We start from the raw sequence: 13944 nt of genomic DNA, 5'->3' as shown, positions 1-13944 counted from the left end.
ACTTACTGGGGCTTTCCTTTTAGTCCTGTTCATATTACTTTGCTGGGCTTACTACATATCTAATTGAGTGATAGACCAACTAGCAAGAACCCGAAGCCCGTCTTCCCTTTTATTCACGATCTAGGCCCAAATGGACAACTCAATGATCATCCATGAGCCAAAACACAAAGGTCACCATCTCAGTTTTTTTATGGATCTTATCTGTGATTTGCATTTGCAATTATTCATTTAAATCAAACAACATTTGCATCACCAAATTCAGTTTCATAATATCAAATAGAACGAGCCTATTTGAAAAATTATAGCTGTTAAATTCAACAGTTGTCCAAATCAACCCAAACTCTATTCCCATATTAGATATGATAAAATTATGATTTTAAGGGATTCTCATGAGCAAAACTTCTAATCTCAAACTCAAATCCCTTTGGAGAAATCAAAGCCTCGATGAATTGACCAGTCTTTTTACACAAATTTAGCAGAAAGGTAACAAAACAAGCAGCAGCTTGCTTTCCATTATAGATCGATCAACATGAGAGAGCAACAACCATTTTTTTGTGCAAGACATGAGACAACTATTTCCTTAAAACAAAATCTAAACTGCGTATCTAAATTCCTACTACATTGGATGACACCTCCTAGACTTTTTTTACAACAAAATAAAAACAAAGAGCCAATGGCTTAGGCCTTTTTAGGAGATTTGGGCTCGGATCCAGAAGATTTCTCACTGCTTGCACTTTTCTTAGGTAAAAGAACTTGGTTAATGTTAGGCAACACTCCTCCGCTTGCGATTGTAACGCCCTGGAGCAATTTTCCCAGTTCTTCATCGTTTCTTACAGCCAACAAGACGTGTCTTGGGTTTATTCTGTTTTTCTTGTTGTCTCTTGCTGCGTTTCCGGCCAATTCCAACACCTTAAAACACACAGATATAAATCAAATCAAATCAGGGTCTAAATAAATAACAATAGGAAACAAAACAAAAACTAAACAAAAAATCCTCATCCCAGATTAATCGGAGATTAATTTTTTAAAAAAATCCCCATAAAAAACCAGATACAAAATTTAAAGAGCAATAGGATATAAACAAAGGGAAAAAAAAGATCTCAAAATATTTTAACGTTGTAAATTATAAGACATTTTTCTTTTTAAAGAAAAGAAACAAGATGTAAAAGACCACAACTGTTATACCTCAGCAGCGAGATATTCAAGAACAGCAGCCATGTAAATAGGAGCACCAGAACCAACACGTTTAGCGTAACGACCTTTCTTCAAGAACCTAGCGATACGACCCACAGGGAACTGAAGACCAGCTTTAGTTGACTTCGAAACTGACTTCTTTCGTTCTCCTCCTCTCCTTCCTCCTGCACCTTTCGTTGCCTTTGTTGTTGCCTCCATTGTTACACAGATTCAATAACCAAAAGATCTTAAGATTTGTTGAAGGTGGTTGCGTTTTTTTAGAGGGAAATGAAAATTGAGAGAGAGCGGGATTTGACATGTATGGTGTGGTGGTTATGGTTTTTTATAGCGGCGAGTGGCACGTTGGCGATCCGTGTACGATTTTTTTTTTTTTAACATTTGAATGGAGGGCAGGAGTTGTGACAGGTTGGCGATTTTGAGTTTTTGAAATTGGCCAATGAGAGAGGGGAGTTTGTTTTGTGGAGAAAAAATCAATATTTTACTAACATAACTCTTGTGGTTTTTTAAAGAAAAAAAATAATTAAGATATTTTTTAAACAAAACCATCTGTAAAAAAAAAAAAAAAAATGGTTTTTTATATTATTGATTGGAAAGCAAATCGGTTGACTAATAAAAAAAAATAAAAATAGAATTGAGAAAAAAAAATCGATTAATTTTTTATCTAATCTGAATTTAAAATAAAATTATATAAAATTTATATCAATCAATTATGATATTGTGGCATGACATATCATTTTAAAAATCTAATAAATATAGTAAAAAAAAAAAATGTTTCTTGATCCTGTCGATTAGGAGCAGCATTGAAAGTTATAGGAAACTACAGGACTGGACTAACATTTAAATATTTTAAACTTGAGTTTTTGTTTGGCAGAGGACTAATAAGTTTTTTTCTTTTTGATTAACGTGAGGTGAATAGACAACTTGGATATATCTCGATTAATCTTTTCAAACCTCAAAGTTAATAATTAGATAAACCTCAAATGGCTATTAATATTAATAATTATAGAACTCGAATATAGAAAAATCAAACTTTATTTTGCACTTAGTTAGGAGTTGTAACTAATACGTTAAAATTTTACGATGCTAAGATGGTGATCATAACCCTCCAATTTGGTGTTTAATTTAAAGTTTAAAATTACCATGCTTTTTTTATCCTCTCCTACTTCTTCTTTTTTATCTTACCGGTAATTACTAATAATTTCATTATTTTCTATATCTTTCCCATTGATATATATGTTATACTATATATAATTTTACTAGAGCAACAAACATTCTTCAAAAAAATAAAAAATAAACTATTTGAAACATCTTTAAACAATTTTTGCAGCAATTTACCCTTCTTTTTTAACTTCACTTGAAAAACCACCTATATCAAAGTGTTTGGTCATGAAAAAATTGGTTGCATGGTATGACTATAATTTTTTATTATTATTAATGTGTATGTCTAAGTTAATTTACGTATCTTTTAATTAATCTCACGAGTCCTGAAATTAAAAATCATATAAACTTTCAATAGTTAATAGCATTTCAAGTGCTATTTCAAGATAGTAAAAATGAAGATAGTAGAACATGTTATTTTATATTTTTAAATGATAAAAATTCAATTTAATATTGTAGTTAAGATATATTTAATTATATATATTTATCTTTTTTAACTAAATATATTTATTTTTTTATATATATATATAAAAAAGGCAATTGTAAAGTCACGGTACACTCTAGAATCAACACCGAAAAACCAATTACACCGCAACGCAACGCATGTTGCTTAACTGTAATAGTACCATGCATGCCTTTGATGCGTTTAGATTTCAAAATTGTTAAGGTATCGTGATGAAACATATAATTTGAAGTTGTTAGGATAAATCAAACAATTCTATTAATATTTTGAAGATAAACAAGGTCTGTATTGAAAAATGTGACATGCTATTTTTCACATAATAATAATAATAATAATAATAATAATAATAATAATAATAATAATAATAATAATAATAAATGATAGCTCTTCTAACAATGATGTATTTCATTTATAAGGTTTGAACTTAAAACTTTGATTTAAAAAAAATAAACGATAAACCACTTGAATTAATTACAGTTTGTATCTAGATCTGTTAAATACATCAAAATTGATTTAATAAAAATAATTTTTTAGAAGAAATCTACTTAAAACTAAAAAAAAAATGAAATGAAATTTACACTTCGAGACTTGATTGATATTTTTGGAGTAATATGTTCATCATTACCTTTCCGATAAAAAAAAATGACTACTGATTTTAATTTAAGTCTATCAATATATAATCATGAAATTTTGAAGATAGGATTTTCTTTTTCCCGGTAAAAGAGTCAACCTATTCGGAGGTGAGAGGATTAAGTTTTAATTACTTATTTGTCTCCAATTTCCTAAAATGACAACTTTATCTTAAAGTTTCATGAAATTGTTAAAATTCCCTTTTAGTCATCTGACTACATAAAGGAAGGATACTAATTGAAACAAACTAGGGGTTCAATTGAATAATAAATTTGTTCAATGATTAATTATTCCATTTTTTAAAAACTTCTCATGAGTTTTTAAGATTTATTTCCTGAACCGTCAAAAATTCAAAATTATGCTGTTTCTGATTTTAATGTGGCCCTTGCCACTCCCATCTCCTTGCAATGGCAATCTCCATATTTATTTTTTCAAGTGACCTTGCATGGATGATGTATTAGCAGATCTGTGCCTTTGTATTCCAAGTATTTGTAAGAATGTCCGAGTGAACCATCATATAAGAACGTGCACCGTACACCTACTTGATATAATTTTTAACAATCTTTTCTTTATTTCTTTTGATCTTGAAAGAACCCTTTAAGATTTTGGTTCTGGAACACAACATAGGTAGTGTAAAATGGTCCGAGGACGGCGCAGTGACAAGGAGAAAGCATGCACTTATGATAAAGTGTAAGACGACAGTGAGCAGGGAGACATATTTGGTCGATTGCACATTAAATTTGGTTGATTGTATTTGCTTAATTACTAAGAGAATCATCTAATATTAGATAATCAGAATTATTCATCAACATTGAAGTTATATAATGTCTGTAAAAATGGAATCACATGCATTAAGTTTTCTCATTTTCTTACAGTGAATGCTCGAGCAATGCATGATCTTCTCAGCAATGCATTTGTCGTGAAATTTATGGTATATTTTTCATAAGATTTTTCTTGAATAGAATATCCCGTTACCTCTTGACAGTAGACTTGCTAAAATGTTTATCTGAATAACGCAGAACAAGTATCAGTGGACACTCGACAGAATATACCATTAGGTTTAGGGTTCTACCAGGAAATGGGACGGAAACAATCGGATTATACCTTATTTGAAAAGGATGAACCGGTGTGTTAATACAATTTTAAATGCTATTGTTTAGCATAATTGGATCCTGTTGACTTTGCTGCCAGAAGAAGTAATAGAAATCCATCTGCGGTCAGCCGTTAGCAAAGAATTCAATGCTCCGGGGGGTGTCTGGTTGGTGCTTCCCATATAAATCCACACCATATCTTCAACGAGGATTTAACAACTCTGTATTCTTACTGTCTTGTAAACATCGGTATCTGGCCTGATCTGGATTGAACTTCTCCCACGGCAACACCTAAGATGATGAATGGTCTCAGTGAAATCTAGGGCCATAATTGGCTTAATTCTTTTCGTATCAATGGTCATTAATTACTGATAAGAAGTGACATTTTGGATTGTAGACCATAATTTATTACTTATGAGGTGGTGCCAAATCAACGGTTTGGATATGTAAATGTGTGGTGGTGATGGTATATGATTAGATTTTATGAATCCAGCCAGTTGTGTTATGTAGAAACATGAAAAGAGCCTAATTCGTCCAGGCCTATGCAGTATATATAGCCTACAAGACTGGAACAAAAACACTCACCCATCCTTCAAATTCTGTTCTTGCTTTCTTAGCCACCATGACTAGAAAGAAGGTGAAGCTTGCATACATTACTAATGATTCTGCAAGAAAAGCAACCTTCAAGAAAAGGAAGAAGGGTCTAATGAAGAAGGTAAGTGAGCTAAGCACCCTTTGTGGGATTGAAGCTTGTGCGATAATTTGTAGCCCGTATGACGCTCATCCTGAGGTTTGGCCCTCTCCTCTAGGGGTCCAGCGTGTGCTAAGCCAGTTCCAGAAATTGCCGGAGATGGAACAATGCAAGAAGATGGTGAATCAGGAAAGTTTCCTCAGGCAAAGAATCACAAAAGCCAATGAGCATCTCAAGAAACAGCGAAAGGACAACCGTGAGAAGGAAGTGACGCATGCCATGTTCCAGTGCTTGACTGGGAAGAGCTTGCAAAACCTGAACCTGATGGATTTGAATGATCTGGGATGGATGGTTGACCGAAACTTGAAGGAAATTAACAAGAGGTCTGACTCACTTAAGAACGTGACCAATTCCCAAATGGCAGCGGGACCTAGGGCAGAGCATCCATCACAGAGGGCAGAAATGCAGACTTTTGAGGTGAACAGTGATAACATGCAGAGGCAGCAGTGGTTCATGGATTTGCTGACCCCACAAGAACCTCTGGGATTTGGTGGGCCTGATGAGATGATGCTGCCATTCGTGGATAACAGCCAAAATCCTCCTTGGTCTAATACGTTTTTCCCTTGAGGGCCGGCTTATTTACGAATCATGGTGTTTTAGCTGCCTGGAGTTGGAGCACAGTATTGCTATAACCCTCCTAGAATCCATTTCGGTATTTTAGCTTGCTGCTGGAGTAGGAACACATATTTCTATACCCCTCCTAGAATCCACTGTACCTAAATAAGTCCTCCTCGGTTAAGCTATATCATGTTCAAGATATTTCGCTTAGTTTGCATTCTCTGATTTTCAAATATTTCATTTTTATGTATCTGATGTCGATGGGCATCGCTGTCTGTTGTTTAATAAAAGTGAATGGGATATTTGCCAATTGCTTCATTCAAGTTCTTCAGTTATTACAGTCATGGTGTCTCTTGTTTGGTCCCGACGCATAATCTAGCAATTTCTCAACAGGATACGACGATTTACCTGTGGACTTCTCCGACGACATTTTCCACGTCAGATTGAAACCACTGCCTTGCTTTTGATGCTTATGGCAATTTAGTATTTTAGCGGTTTCGTTTATCTTGTTTCATTCCTTAAACACTAATCATAAAACTGCTTCATTTCCTGAGAAATTCTGGCACTTCTTATTATTTTTTAACTGCAGATGGAGATTGGAAGAATAATGTTCGAATCACAGTGTCATCTCCAAGAGAAGGTCTAAATTTCATAGATAGAATTGCTCAAATACTTCAATCAAGCATAAATGTCTTTGGTGGTCTTGGAGCAAGTGTAAGCAAGTGTGCATGTTCTGGCTATAGACCAAAAGGATATTGCTGGATTAACTGGGGCTGATATAAACTGGAAATATGCTGATCTGCTTGTTGAATAACATATATCACCTTGCATTAACTGGATGCTTAGCTAATGATCATGGATGATTTGGTATAGACGACGACGATGATTTTAGCCAAGTTTTAGTGTCGATTTATTTATCAGATCATTTCTTTGTGGAACTGTCCCTCTCTGCTACAAAGTGGGTCCAAATTTACAATCCAAATTCAAACCAATGTTCGAAGCCATAGAAGTTCAGAGATGGACAAGAGCTCAGTTTTAAAGTCTGAAAGATATCTTGAAGATTCGAAGCCTCGAGAAGCCAAAACAACTGAACAAGAAAGTGGGTTTCAGGTCTGGTCGGGAAGATAGTAGTTAGCAGAGTCCTTCAATGAGTAAATCTAATAGATGCTGGATTATCTTTCTTTGAAAAAAGAGATTGTGATAATCATTGCCCTCGATTAAGAAGGTTTATTCCCTTTCTTGATTTTCTAAATTCAAATCTTGGTATCGACATCTATAAACAATTATTAAAAATCTTCGAAGTATTGTCTTTAAAATAGTATGGAGAGAAAGCCAAATTAATACAAAGATACTGTAATACAGGAGATTTATTACAAATAGATATTTTTTATTATCGTGCTTTTATAGTTTTTTTTTTAAAGAATATTTTATGTAGTTTATTTTTTAATATTCGATATTATTAGGGCTTTGTAGTTTTTTTTATGCAAAGGTTTATAATAATTTTTTTGACAAGTGAAGATGTTGAAAAATAAATATTAAATAATTACCATGTAAATTCAGTGAAATGTTAGAGGCCACACTGCATTCATGTAGAGCATGAATCCCAGTCCTCAATTCTTCTAGTTCATGGGCTGAAGCCTCTGAACCAGTTTTCCTATGAATGAAATGAAATATTTTTCATTATGTTAAAAAAATTAACCAAATCCGCCAAGATATTATCTGCAATAGATCACATAATATTTTGTTTATGAGGATCACACAATATCCTTAAGGATATACACAATTAATATTGTAATTATAAAAAATTAATAATGCAATCCCCAAATTAAGAACTTTACAATATACTTTCACCATGATTGCCATTTTAGTTTTCCCATGAAAATGTACCAAAGAAAATATCCTCTAACAAAGCCTTTTTTTTTTTTTTTTCCTCAATGGGACAGTGAAAACACTTATGAGAATATTAAAATCTTGCAAATGTAATCTCTCGAAAAAAAAATCTTTTAATATAAAAGCCAATTATGTTTCTATAAAAATTAAAATTAATTTGCCCATGTATATAAACTCAGAATATGCACCACATTTTTGAACTAAAGTCTGATCTCCTTAAAACCTGGTCTGGTAATAGAAAAATAATGGGTCTAAGTTGTCTATGAAGTATGAACTAATCACTTCCTCCAAATTTGGAAGAGGTTGTTGTTCATGGCATTTCAGAAAGTGATCATTCCTCGGATCATTCCTTTGGCAAGGTAAGATTTTAAGACATGAAACACTTTTGCATCTTTATTTGTCACAATGGATAGATTTGCTTACCATGTTGATGCTTTAAAATTAAAACATTGATTCAACTACTCTTCATAATGATGTTTTTCTTTCTTCCTTTTTTTCATAATTGTTTTGGTATCTTAGTTATACGACCTAACTCGAAAATCAACTCATAAGTTTTTTTTATTATTATTAATATGAGTGTTCGGGTTAGTTTTGTATGTTTCAATAATTTTATGGGTCTTAACGATCTAATCCAGTTGACGAAGGGAGGAGGGGCTAGCCCCGGCCCCTGCGGAAATGTCTTGAAATTAACAATTTATGTATTTCTTAGCCTCCTCTAATTTATTTTTTCTTCCTTCACCCCTGCCTCTTGAAATTTAAGAGAAATCGAACTAGTAACCTATAAATAGCAAATTTAAAATCGTGAACAGTTGAGCTAAATCTCTCATGAAGTTTTGATGAATTAATATTTTGTCAGCAAGTCAATTAAAGTTATTATTTTATAAAAAATATTATTATTATTTTAATAAATAATAAATAAAAATAAAAAAGAATTAATTCGAAGTAAAACATGATGCAAGCCAAACTCTAAATCGGTTACCAAAGGTTTTTTTTTTTTTTTTTGACATGTCCTATATTTTCAGCAACAATCATCCTTTGACCTAAAGCCAGTCGCAAGCTTTTCTTTTTATTTTCTTGAATTCCATCTATGGATATTGCAAGTTCTTGATCACAAATACATGACACCACCCAATTTGCTTTTGATAATTTATCTTAATCCATCCAAATACAACGTTAAAGAAAACATATTTGATATCTTTCCTTGTAATTTCCTTCTTAAAATTTGTATCTGGCCAGAATAAAATTACTTTTTATATTTCCATGACTGTTACACATCTCCCGACCATGTCTTACTGTTTTTCTCAATCTAGTGATCGAGCATTTTCCAATCCTGTTAAATCTCTTCTCCATTTCTCTTCAATATTGTATAAACTCCATGCAATTCCCTCTTTTCATTCGCACATATTCCTCAATAAATTAAACTTTCCTTGACAATATATATCTGAGTAAAAGAAAGCAAGTTACATATAGCATCAAAGGTAGAGAAATGCTGTGACTGTTTCTGGTGGATGGTGTGATTACTTCTCTGTTAATAATGCTGCTATTTGTCTTGCTGCCATAATCTTCTTTTTTTCCCTTCATAATCTTCTTCACATATGCAGCACATCACTTCGTCCACTTTTGATATATATATTTTTTTCTTTTTTCTTAGGCCTCATGCTATAAGATGCACGAGACTTGAAGAGGTTAGGAGAGGAAGTAGAACACTTGAAGAAATTGCTGTTGAGATGGGCATCACAAACGCATCCGAAGAGGTTGCTGATGTTCCTCTTAAGGAAGAGGGGCAATAAGAAGCTGGGAAATTCCAGGAGAGTGGAGGGCCCTGGATACAACAACCGATCGTTACTTCTTTCTTCGAAGAGGGATTTATCATCAATTTGTAGACTTAATTTAAGAAACAAAGTCTTGGTGACTTGCAAAAGCATTTGACATTTTCATCCTTGGATATGGTGACGGACTCTATGAAATTAAACATATTTCTAATGATTTTAATATGTCAATATCAAAAAAAAAAAAGAACAATCTAGTTCTTCGAACAACAGTCCTCTTCATTAGCAACGAAGGCTAACTAACACCAAATCGTTTTCATAGATGGTGGGAAGAGGAGGTCTGGATGTGTTTCATAAACCTGCTGCAAAATGTCTGGCATTGTGATGAAATTTTGATAAACAAGTAGCAAACTTTGAAGCAGATTTACAATTCATCATTTGGTTCCTCGTATTCAGAATCAGCTGAACTTCCACTCTTTTCATAAACTCGTTTTATGACAGGATCGCAAACTTCTTCCACCTCCTTCAACTTCTCTTCATAATCATCCTTCTCTGCATTTTGGTTATCGTCCAACCATTCAAGTGCTTCCTTCAATGCAGTTTCGATCCTCTCTTTATCATCCGAATCGATCTTATCAGCAAGCTTGTCTTTATCATTGATTGTACTTCTCATGTTGTAGATGTAAGTCTCCAACTTGTTCCTAGCATCAATCTTCTCCCTAACCTTCTTATCCTCCTCAGCCATTTCTTCAGCCTCCTTCACCATCCTATCAATCTCTTCTTGGCTTAGACGCCCTTTATCGTTGGTGATGGTTATAGATTGATACTTCTTTGCTGCTTTGTCCTCAGCTTTCACATGCAGAATACCATTGGCATCAACCTCAAATGTGACCTCAATCTGGGGCACTCCCCTGCAAAAATATTATAATCAGCAATGGGAGTTGCACACCCTACTTCACTACATTAAACTGTATCAAACTATAAGTCAGTCGTGGGTCGTGAGATTCCAAAATCCCAGAATGTTCATAGTATTCCTCTTGTTTACAATGACAGCTTACCTTGGAGCTGGAGGAATGCCAGATAGATCAAATCTTCCAAGCTCACGGCAATCCTTTGTTAAGCTTCTTTCACCTTCATAAACCTGAAATTTCAAGAACGAATAAGGCTGACGACGTATACACAAGTACAGATAATGATCAGTAGTATTTCACTTACCTTAATAGACACTGTGGTTTGCTGGTCTTGGTAGGTGGTGAAGATTTGGGACTTCTTAGTCGGTATAACAGTGTTCCTTGGGATCAATTTTGTCATTACGCCCCCAACTGTCTCAATACCGAGGCTCAGAGGAGTAACATCAAGTAGAAGAAGGCCTGGAACAAATAAAAAGAATCCTATTAGGTATTTCCTGAACATAAATAGCTTCTTTTATCTGATAGTTTCACATCCAAACAGAAGCACAGAAGAAGAAGAGCTAAGTAGCAACCTTTGGTTTCCTCTCCGCCTTCGCCACTAAGAATTCCACCTTGAACAGCAGCTCCATAGGCAACAGCCTCATCTGGATTCACGCCCTTGTTAGGTTCCTTCCCATCAAAATATTCTTTCAACATTTCTTGCACTTTGGGAATTCTGGTACTTCCACCAACAAGCACAATCTCCTTGATATCAGCCTTCTTTAATCCCGCATCATCCATAGCCTTCTTCACTATCCCCAGTGTCTTCTTAAATAAGTCCATGTTCAACTCTTCGAATCTTGCCCTTGTTATTGGCTCTGAGAAATCAATGCCATCAATGAGTGATTCAATCTCTACTCGAACTTGGTGTTGGCTACTCAACGCCCTCTTAGCTCTCTCACATTCCCTTCGAAGCTTCCCAAGAGCCTTCTTATCTTTACCTATGTCTTTGTTGTACTTCTTGTTGACCAACTTGATGAAATAGTCCATCAATCTCTGATCAAAGTCCTCTCCTCCCAAGTGGGTGTCTCCACTAGTAGAAAGAACCTCAAAAACACCATTATCAATAGTCAAGATGCTAACATCAAATGTACCACCACCAAGATCATAAACCAAAATGTTCATATCTCCTCCTTTCTTGTCCAAGCCATAGGCAATAGCTGCAGCTGTTGGCTCATTGATTATCCGAGGCACATTTAGCCCGGCAATGATGCCTGCATCCTTCGTCGCTTGCCTTTGAGCATCATTGAAGTAAGCTACAACAAAGAACAAAAGGAAACTCCGTCAGACAATATTCAAACATAAAATCTGAAAAAGAACCAAAGAAAAAGGTTTGAAATTTACCAGGAACAGTGACAACTGCGTTTTTAATCTTCTTCCCCAAGTAAGACTCAGCTGTTTCTTTCATCTTTCCCAAAATCATAGCACTGATTTCCTCGGGGCTAAACACCTTAGTCTCTCCTTTCACCTTCACCTGTATATAAGACTTACCATCCTTGTTCACAACCTTATAAGGTAAGAACTTTATATCTCTTTGAACTTCTGGATCATCAAACCTACACCAAACAATACGAAATAAGCACCAACCGAGTTCAATTCACTACCGCAATTAAAAAATATATTCAAATTGAGACAATGCGAAAGACTTTAAGAGTGGCTTCTTCTTACTTCCTTCCAATGAGACGCTTAACACCAAATATTGTGCGTTCAGGATTCATAGGAGCCTGATTCTTTGCAGCCTCTCCAATCAAACGCTCGGTATCGGTGAAGGCCACCCATGAAGGAGTTACTCTATTACCTTGATCATTGGCTATAATCTCTACGTGGCCGTCCCGAGAGACAGCCACGCAAGAGTAAGTAGTCCCAAGATCAATGCCAATCACAGTCCCTAGCTTTTGTCCATCATCTGCTGCCACTACTAATCCTGGAAAGTAGTATTCTTCAAAAGAAGCAAAAAATGGAACCTTTTAAGACAAATTTCAAAGATGAAAGATTGTTTTGAAGTGAATCAAGAACACCCAGTATACTTTCTATCTTAGTTTTCAATTCTATAGAAGCAATAGAAATGAAAGCACACATAATATTTCTCACATTTTCTATCTTTGAAACAACTCATATTATTATTCCCTCAAAACCCCGTTTGGTTTCCATGAAAATAATACCCCAACAAAGAAAATACAATGATCAAGTACGTAAACTAGCAAATTTTGTTGATTTATCAACCTTTTAAGCTAATTTTTCATCAGCGAAAACAGAGCACTAACCACAAAACCCAACAAGCTCATAACCAAAAAGAAATTCCAAAAACCTTTCCTTCAAAATTTCTACTTACCTGAAACAAAGAGCAACAAAAAGGCAAAAGCTGCTTTATGCTTGACCCTCATCGTTCTTGCTTTTATTACAGTGAAAATCTATAAAAAAATAAAAAACAGAACAAGCTTTCTCTGTTTTCTTGAAGTGAAGCTCTAGAGACACTAAGAAGCTGGTTATTATTTATAAGGGGTTAAAGTAACGGTGGGTGTATAGTTTGATGGTGTTCAACCCAATAGAAATGATCCACGTATGTCCTTTCTTTTTGTTGATTGTGCCCTTCAAGCTCTAGAACGTTATCACTCCAATAGAAACCTTACATGTGGATATTCGCGGGTTTTGTCTTGAAGGTTCTTGATTTTTGAAGAGAGTTGTGGCGGGTTCAACTGCTTTATGAGTATTTATATAAAAAAAAAAAGATTGGGGGGGGGGGGGGCTATTTTCTTTTAAAAAACGATGTCTTTATTGATTTTCTCCCTGAATTTCCATCAGTATTATTAAATCCAGTCCAGATAAGTTAATCTAAAATCTAATCGATTTGTATCCTATCTCAAGCTAGATTTTAAAACAAATTAATCTTAAATTAACTTTCATCCATCCTCTACATACTAAAATTTCAAAAAGTTTGACTTATAACTCAAGTTTTTTATGATTAAAATATTAAATTTATTGGATTTTAGTCTAAATTAAATTAAAAAAAATACAGTTCAAATATATTTTATTCTTCTTACTTTAATATCCTTCTAACTAATGATATTTTAAGTAATTTTCATATTATTTTTTAAAAAATATCATTTAGATAAAGGATATTTAAAGTAAATGTACCTAACATGTCTATAAATAAACAATAAAACCATCAAATAAAAAACAAGCATAGAAAATAGAAGAAGAGAAAAAAAACTAAAAACTAAATACAAATACTTGGAAGTTTTCTAAAAAAAATTGAAATTCATCAAGAAAATAAATATCAAAGTACTTTCCTTCGTAAAATAAAATCAAGAAAAAAGATTATCAAACTTTTTTTCTTTATCAAATCAAATCAAATTAAAATCTTACATGGTTAAAAGCTTTTGAACCCATTTGAATACCTTTTGTTTTCTTTTCTTCAAAGCAAGATTCAGATTTGACTGCTAGTTAGAAAATTCATGCATGTTAAGAGCATTTTAAAAAAGTTTTCATT

General features: G+C 33.9%; 3 protein-coding genes across 4 annotated transcripts; 1 reads left to right on the top strand and 2 right to left on the bottom strand.

The window, feature by feature from the left end:
• Positions 1-471: 471 nt before the first annotated feature.
• Positions 472-1501, bottom strand: LOC118060760 (probable histone H2A.5). The gene is made up of 2 exons (XM_035074019.2): positions 1186-1501; positions 472-909 (listed from the first exon to the last, which is right to left on the bottom strand). Exons 1-2 carry the CDS (start codon positions 1390-1392, stop codon positions 679-681), a joined length of 438 nt encoding a protein of 145 aa, XP_034929910.1. The 5' UTR covers positions 1393-1501; the 3' UTR covers positions 472-678.
• Positions 1502-3569: 2068 nt separating this feature from the next.
• Positions 3570-6140, top strand: LOC118060759 (agamous-like MADS-box protein AGL80). Its single transcript, XM_035074018.2, has one exon. The coding sequence runs from the start codon at positions 5159-5161 to the stop codon at positions 5852-5854; it is 696 nt and encodes a 231-aa protein (XP_034929909.1). The 5' UTR covers positions 3570-5158; the 3' UTR covers positions 5855-6140.
• Positions 6141-9624: 3484 nt separating this feature from the next.
• LOC118060758 (luminal-binding protein 4) lies at positions 9625-12908 on the bottom strand. Of its 2 annotated transcripts, none has more exons than XM_035074017.2 (7): positions 12787-12908; positions 12123-12393; positions 11799-12010; positions 10988-11710; positions 10720-10874; positions 10563-10645; positions 9625-10415 (listed from the first exon to the last, which is right to left on the bottom strand). In XM_035074017.2, the coding sequence occupies exons 1-7, from the start codon at positions 12836-12838 to the stop codon at positions 9929-9931; spliced, it is 1983 nt and encodes a 660-aa protein (XP_034929908.1). In that variant the 5' UTR covers positions 12839-12908; the 3' UTR covers positions 9625-9928. The 2 variants fall into 2 exon arrangements, with proteins under 2 accessions (XP_034929908.1, XP_073260044.1); XM_073403943.1 differs by having other exon boundaries at positions 12123-12378.
• Positions 12909-13944: the final 1036 nt, after the last annotated feature.

This window comes from Populus alba, chromosome 13 (assembly GCF_005239225.2).
Source record: "Populus alba chromosome 13, ASM523922v2, whole genome shotgun sequence".
In the NCBI taxonomy this organism is placed as follows: Eukaryota; Viridiplantae; Streptophyta; class Magnoliopsida; order Malpighiales; family Salicaceae; genus Populus; species Populus alba.
This window is presented reverse-complemented; position numbering and strand designations above follow the sequence as displayed.